Source organism: Brachionichthys hirsutus, chromosome 12 (genome assembly GCF_040956055.1).
Source record: "Brachionichthys hirsutus isolate HB-005 chromosome 12, CSIRO-AGI_Bhir_v1, whole genome shotgun sequence".
NCBI lineage: Eukaryota > Metazoa > Chordata > Actinopteri > Lophiiformes > Brachionichthyidae > Brachionichthys > Brachionichthys hirsutus.
The window spans coordinates 1,037,892-1,045,793 of record NC_090908.1 but is presented as its reverse complement, the minus strand read 5'-3'; the positions used below and the strand labels follow the sequence as shown (position 1 = coordinate 1,045,793).

The following is a 7,902-nucleotide window of genomic DNA, read 5'->3' as shown; positions in this document are numbered from 1 at the left end:
CGGCGCCGCAGAGTGCGTGCGTTATACGTGCGTCCTATGTAAAATGACTGCGCACATGGGAAACGCCGATTTTACAGAAATCGGCCCAACGCACAACGCCCACTTACATCAAACAAATACAATAAAATAACAAAGATAAAAAGAAATACATTTGAGTTGGGGGAAAAAAATATGGCACCTTGGTTTGTTGAATTTTGGTAAATATATGTGGGCTTTAATATAAAGAGGGTAGCTTGTGTGTGTGTGTGTAGTTTATATTTTACTGCTCTGCGCGTGTGTGTGTGTGTGTGTGTGTGGCTGTGTGTGATATCAGATATCAGAATAAAGGATTTCCAGTGAAATACTGTAGGCGGTCGCGGTTCAGCTTTTTCTCTTTCATTCTTCTGTTTTGAAACCAGATCTTCACCTGCCGATCGGACAGGTTTAACATCCGGGACAGCTGGAGCCGCTTCTCTTTGTTAATGTACACGTTGAAGAAAAACTCTCGTTCAAGTTCTCGGATCTGGTATTTGGAGTAAGGACACCTCTTTTTCCTGGACTTGGTTGAAGAATCTGCGCAAGAAAAGAAAACGTAAAAATAGAATTTCTCAAATTTAAATATTACATAAAATGTTCTATTTTATAAGAGCTATTAGCAGTTTATCGAATTTGTGGTTTCCCTCTCTCTCTCAGACACACACACACACACACACACACATGCACACGCTAAATAAGAGAAACAATAACAGAGGAATTTATATTAAAATAAAGTTGGACTATTTTTCATGCGTAAATTGGAGTTGAGGAGGAGACAATAGCTCCATATCCTCATATATTACAAAGTGACGTCAGCATTGCCTCAAAGAGGACAAAATAAACGTGCATTTCGAGCCGACTTTGAATACCCCAATAGAAAGCTCTGCAGCAACGCAACGCCGTTATTAGACGTAACCGTTCCCCATTGTAAACACCTTTACAAGCGTAAAGTGAATCTTATTGGGATATAAAGGCTTTTGCATGCTAATAAAGAGACACATAACCCTCGGCCGTGCACGATGGCGCGCACATGCAGCGCAGTGCAGACAGTTTACTGTATATCCGAGACAAAGAGGCCACGATGACTCACGCTGCTGGTTGTTCTTGTCTCCGCAGTTCGAGGATGAGTCCTCGTCGACGCTCCCGTTCGTTTCAGATCTGCGCTCTTCTAGTTTGGTTAAAGACTTCGCGTCATCTCCGGAAACAGCGCAGTCTGTCTTTTGTTTCGGGATCTCCGCGCCGGGCTTGTCCGAGTTAGGGATGTCAAGAAACTGATCGAAGCTCTGTGGAAGAACCCCGTTCCTGCCGACGCCTGAGAGGAACCCGCACGGCGAGCTCGTCCCTCCGTGGCCGTATAAGGACTCGTTCTTGAATAGCACGTCCGCCCTGCTGCTGGAGGACTGGATCAAGTCCCGATGCATTATCTCGTCCGTTGGGTAGTAAGGCGCGTAATTGCCCCTGTAGTGCCATTTGCTTGAATGGTCCAGTCCATAATCCCTGAAAGCGACTTCTCGAACAGGTTGGACTTGGGCTATGTTGGGAGAATACGGGAAATTAATCTGGCACGTAGTATTCTGCGGTAAAAAGGAGGAGACGGATGTAAAATCTGGCGTCGAGACGTAATAAGTGCAGCTCGGCAGATACATATTTGACGCACAGCTGCGCTCATCGTATTCCGTCATATCGCTTCTTCCCCTTTCCCCCCTGCAACAGAGGGAAGGAATTGGCAGCCGGACTGTGTTAAACTTTGTCCATCTGCAGCGCCACAGGCGCGTGGAAAGACCCCGCCAGGGAGAACAGATCGGAAACGCAGGCAGACCTGCAATACATCTCGATCGATTCTCGAGGTAACTGTGTCATGTGATCCAGCAAAGAAATTACCATACATTAATATCAGCCATTAAAAAAACTGTCCGGAGAAACTCGCGTGCGCGCATGCGAGAGACTTCATTGGCTGTCCAGCTGCAGAGGAAACTCCTTTTCAGCCTCCTCGCCCTATAGCTTAAGGAAAAAGACATTTCTCAACCGCCGCTGGAGCGTTTAATCAAAAGCTGTATATCGGATATCATCTTCGTAATAGCAGACGCACATGCGCTTTAGTCAGTTTGCGCACGTTGGAGCCTTCCTCTGAGGATCGTGTTGCAACAGTTCGGTCGGAAACATTGACGTTGACCTCTGCGTTTATAACAAATCTTGGGGAGACTCACACCGAGACCACCTTAACTGTACCTGCGGGTAGAGTTCTGCCGTATTCAGTCTGTTTTCATGCAGATGTTGGGATTGGACGTGTGTTGTCTGTAACGCAGCACAATGGTCGGAAAACATTTAAATACGCGTAAAAAAAAATCAAAAAATTATTAGAGCCAACCTCTTCGGTCTGCAGCACGTGATAAATAAAACTCAGATGCCACGAAACATACAACAAAAGATCATAGAAATAACTTATATATATACATTATAAATGTGTGTCTCATCTTTAAAAAAATATTATCAATTATTAGTCTCAAAATGTAATTCACTGCTTTGTTGCTCATCTGTTGCACCCCTGATAATAAATGCAGATGTGTATTTATAACATCAGCCCACAGTCTCTTTCTCTTTCTTTCTTTTGGACCCCAGAACCCCCGTTAAGTCAGCCGTTTACGCATGAATCACGTTCAGCAGCCAAGTCCAAACAGCTGCAGCGATCCGGCACAAGTCCACCAAGCATTCACCAACAAGCCTCTGTACCCAAATTATTTTATATTGCACAAAGGCAGCCATGCGTGCAGCCTTCATCTTCCTCTCGACGAGGAACGGATTTAAAGCAGCTTCGGATGCCACGTCTTCAAACTCGAACCGTTTTTTGTTTGCATTCTGTGAGTATGACTTTTATGTTTATTGCTCGTAAGGAAGTAAAAGAAGAGGAAATAGATTTCAAAATAGATTCAAGCACTCGATATATTTTATTATATTTTTATATTAAAGTATCATTTTCGACTTCGGTGAAAAGTACCTCTTAGATTGCAGGCCGGTGGTTTTTTGTTTGTTTGTTTTTACCACTCCAAGTCTGAAGTTTACCAGATTAAACTGAGTTTATTGTTCTTGTGAGTAAAACCAACTCTGTGGTCGGGCATGGGTTTAATATGAACCACACCTCACTTTGGAACCACATCCCGAATAAAATATAATTATTTACAACGCGCAAGCATTAATTTAAAAGTGATTAATTCTCGGAAAGAAAATGAGGAGTGCAAAAAACCTTTTACTCAGCAACAGTGTTGCAATGAAATGTGTGCGTGAAGATCAATAAAGATTAAATTGTTAATGAATCATTACATAAGAGAAAATAGCGACGACCTGTTGTTTGGCTGATTTTTGCTTGTAGATTCATTGTCGCAGGGAATTTAAATTACTGTGTTTGCGTGTGTTATTATGTATTTAGTAACAACAACTCGGTGCGTCACAATAAAAACTAGAACCCTTTTCAGAACAGTCAAACTTTCCTCGGTCGAACCACACAAAACACGTCAGAACGGCTTTTAAATAAAATCAAGAATAAGAATGGAATGACGTATAGTAAAATAAAAATCACATTCTAAACTGTTAAAAAAAAGTTACACTACAAATGCAGATGAGAGGTTTTGAGTGAACCAAACTGTCTTGTTGTTTGAGCTGCTTTCTGCATAATATTAACCGGAACATTGATGTTTTACCAGAAATGCATTTTAGACTGTTTCTATATCCGTATTAGTTTCAGAAACAAAGAAGTAGGCTTCTGCCAACACATGCGTCAGTAGCAAGTCAGTCTACTAACTTGACCTTAACTTTGCTATACCCCCCCCCCCATTTTATGCAGCCTGAGCAGTATGAAGGTGCATGTCTGGCTCCCTTTGGTACATACAGCGAAATAAAACCTTCCGTATTGATCACATAGAAAACTCAGAGTAGTCGTTCTAAATAGTTTGAGCAGCAGGTTGTAACCCCCCCCCCGCTCTCCCCATCCCCCGAGTAGATTCTGTGCAAACAGTAATATGGTGCTAAAAGCACAAAGGATGGACAATCTCTTCACGTGTAATCCTAATTTCTATTAAACGCCACTCTGACTTTCAGGGACCTGAAATGACTGCAGACTTTTGCAGTGATGATGACGTAGAGATGATGTAATGGGAGGGTCCAGAGTCGCTCTCTGACGTTACATGTGTGCAGGTCTATTGGTAATTCATTGGGATGCAGCTGCAGAGAAGCAGGCTGACCACTGGACAGGCTGTTTCAGGGTTGCATCGATGTGGAGACTTTAATAAGACGTGCACATATAGCACACACACAGACACACATTAGTTCCGAAATCCCATTTGCTAAGAGGAAAGTTAACACCTGTGCAAACGATTAAATCCAAACGCATGTTTTTACGTGCATTTTCTTCTGTGTAACCTTGAATGACTATAAAAAGTATTTTGTACTTGTACTTGCATTCAATATTTGCAACTGAATTTTAAACTTAAAACACAGATGGACGCTTATATTACCCTGCATGCATCTTGGTGTGAAACAATATGGTTCTTTAACTCACTATTATTGAAGCTGTAAAGACTTTTATCAGTATAGTTTCTGTTTATACTATAGTTTATACTGAAATTATTGAAATGAGCCATTATGCGCCAGTTCTCTGTTTATCATACGTGAACGATAAAACAAATAAAATAATTTGCTTCCTAAAAACGACCAGTTCTATCTATAATTTAAGATTGTGAGTAAAAAGACGTGACACATTAATTACTTCATGGAACGTTTGTGAAAATAAACTTGAAGTCTTGGCTAAACTCGGCAATTAATTAACTGTGTAAAAATATAAATGAATGCCATGAAGCAAAATGAAAATAGACCGTGTACAGGTTTATACAAAATTGTTTTTATTTACAACCATAATCCGCACAATCGTTTGTCCGCGCCTGAAAGGACGACTGGCCTAATCAATACCGGTGACTGATTATTTGGAGTATCATTCAGGAATTTGTGATTTTTCTTGCGTGAAATATATTCACGTAGATTTTAGCTGAATCGGCGCAGCGCGCAAACATCGCGTCTGGTCTGTTATCTATCGGTTCCATGCGCGAATGCATGTCGATACGAAAGCAGGTCGAGCAACAGCAATCCAAGTTTATTCAATATAATTACACTGTAGTTTGAAAAGACACCATGAGAATATTTCACACTCGCGAACTTTACTTCCAAACATTAAGTAAACACGTTTCCGCCGCATGCGTAAAATCTTTTTTTTTTTCGCAGACCGATGCTGTCAAATAGAACAAAGGAATGCGCCTTTCTTATTTACTTTAATTTACCATCATTGCGGAGGGAAATCACGCATTTATTAATAACAGGGTTTATGAGACAGACATGCAATTTATTTATTTTTCTTTTCGCAATCCTGACATTTCTTCCGTAAACATGAACTTGACTGTTTGTTCCACATTAAACCCGCATGAGTACACGCACAGGCCATCATACTAAACACATGTATATAAACATACTGAACAACATTCTCGCTTCGATATTTAGAGCTTTTGAGCTGTAAAAAGGTTGAAATGTTTATTATTATCCAGCGGCTGAAGGCCAAGAATCGGGCCTGTGCGCCTTTCTGCGTCTGGATTCCAGCAATCCATTCCTTTATTAAAAGGCTATGCGAAAGGAATATGAACATGTTATGCATTATAATACAAGTCTATGCCAGAAACCGCAAGGGCACGTGGCGCACTGCAACATAGTCCCATATTCCGCACTGCTGGTCACGATCAAGTCCAAAGGTCATCAGTACGCGGAGAAGGCTTGTTCGCGCATCATCATCCGCTTCTTTTTCATCCTCCGATTCTGAAACCATATTTTGACTTGCTGGTCGCTCAGGTCCAGCCGATCCGACAGTTCCTTTCTCTTCTGCCTGTTGATGAATTCATTTCTGATGAACTCATTCTCAAGTTCAGCCAGCTGCAGCTTCGAGTACGGCTTTCTCTTCTTTCTGGTTTTCACCTGTGATGCGCACCACGGAGCGCCTGGAGGGAGCAGAGGCAGAAAGCACCGTTTAGATTTTAAATTAACGCGCAGTCTACGCTTGTATAAACGGAAGGGGATGAATGGCTCCCCGTGGTAGCACTTATTGTTCCTCATATCTTTAAAGATGGCTTTGAAACAATAACCAGGAGTCACGCCTATTGTACGCATGCACAGGAGAATTGTGTTGATATTAACACACGCAACAGCATTGGGAATATTCAAACAATGAAGCCACAGGAAAATAGTCTAGACAGTCATAGGATGTCACACAAGATATTAGATCTTCACGTTACTATTATTTAACTAATTTAAACTAATTGGTCATCAATAATATTGCGGCGGAGGATATCTGGTGCAAAAACACGCGGTACCATTACAACTAAACCAATAATGTATTTTAATTCATCCATCTAAACAATGACAACAAAATAGTTAATTGAAAATGAGATTAACCTTCCGCAAACGTCGTCCTGGAGCACGTGTGTCTCGGTGCCGGGTGAACGGGATCATGGTTCTGTTTGGTGCCGTTCACACGGAGCGAATCTGCTGAATCCGCATCGATGTGGGCCACAGAACCGTGAGGCCGGCTGAGCTCGGAGTAGCCGCGTTCAGCGGCTCCGTGCTCCCCGGAGAAGATGTCAGCTCTGCCAGACTCCTCGGGCTGAAAGCATCGAGCCGCCTCCTCCAAATGCGCCTTGACGCTGCCGCTCGAGGACACCGAAAACGGCGGGCAGTATCCTCCGAAGGCTCGGCTTTGTGGCGGTACTGCTGGTCCAGACGTGCACGAACCTGAGGTAGTCCACGGGAGCGTGCACACCTCTCTTCTGTTGTAAGGGAACTGATGCAGCCCGGGTATGTGCGCTCCATTACCCCGCAAGTTGGAGAAATAGAGCGACTCGGGGGGCGCAAAATTCAAAAGCGACCCAACATAACCGGGATTTAACGGATTCCGTTCACACATCTCCATGGAGCTCAACGCAAACGCTTCTTGCAAGCCTTTTAGCAACTCCTGAAGAATAAAGGGTAGGTAATTGTTGATTTGTTAATACGGCGTCACGTGACATGTAAAAGATGTTGTCCCGCCCCACTCTTGCTCTCATGCAGCAAAGCACAATATTCCACCAGGAAGTAGTTTGGTATTGGGTTATAATGGGGATGAACTACCAACCAACTGTCTGAGACTATCGGGTTGTGTCGCTCGCTCTTATTTTATAACGTGCGCGCTGATTTCCTTTCAGTATCAGCACGAATAATCAGATAACAGGAGGAACATGCGCGAAGGAGGCTAATCAGGGCCTTCGATCCATAAGACACAATAGAGGGCTGCGCCCACAAGCTCCGGGGAATAAACAACGTGCGTAAATGCAGAATCATCAATATGGTTTTCAAAATGTTGAACGTTGCACCGTCACACTTCCTAAAACAACACGGACGACACTAAAGCCTTAACAAGACAGACAGAGGCCTCACAAAGATAACATGAAGCTTTCATTCTATTAATGACGCAACGCTTTGGCCCAGGAGGTGTTGCTATTTCTGTGGTCACTCCCTTGTAAGCCTAGACTATGTTTGAAAACATGAAACTATAATTGTTCATATGGATTTATAAGAAACATCCAGACCCATCACCCAAATCGAATTCATCCCACAGGCGTACACCGGATTGTACGAGGTCATATCTAAAATAAACGTTAACCTTTTGTTCCGGTTAAGGTTAGTGTATCATTTTAAAACATATTTTTTTTGGGGGGGGGGGGGGGGGGGGGGGGGTTATGAAAAAGCAGCATTGCAGCTGTCAACACAATCCAGAGGATTCTGTCAAAGTTCAAAGGCAAATATGAATTACAAATATCACAT

General features: G+C 42.7%; 2 protein-coding genes across 2 annotated transcripts; both read right to left on the bottom strand.

Annotated features, from left to right (window-relative positions):
• Positions 1–316: 316 nt before the first annotated feature.
• Positions 317–1,928, bottom strand: hoxd11a (homeobox D11a). The gene is given in 3 exon segments (XM_068746260.1): positions 317–552; positions 1,106–1,733; positions 1,736–1,928. Coding segments are annotated over 3 exon segments (1,032 nt in total). The 5' UTR covers positions 1,904–1,928.
• Positions 1,929–5,805: 3,877 nt separating this feature from the next.
• On the bottom strand, positions 5,806–7,012 carry hoxd12a (homeobox D12a). Its single transcript, XM_068746352.1, has 2 exons — positions 6,499–7,012; positions 5,806–6,044 (listed from the first exon to the last, which is right to left on the bottom strand). The coding sequence occupies exons 1-2, from the start codon at positions 7,010–7,012 to the stop codon at positions 5,806–5,808; spliced, it is 753 nt and encodes a 250-aa protein (XP_068602453.1).
• Positions 7,013–7,902: the final 890 nt, after the last annotated feature.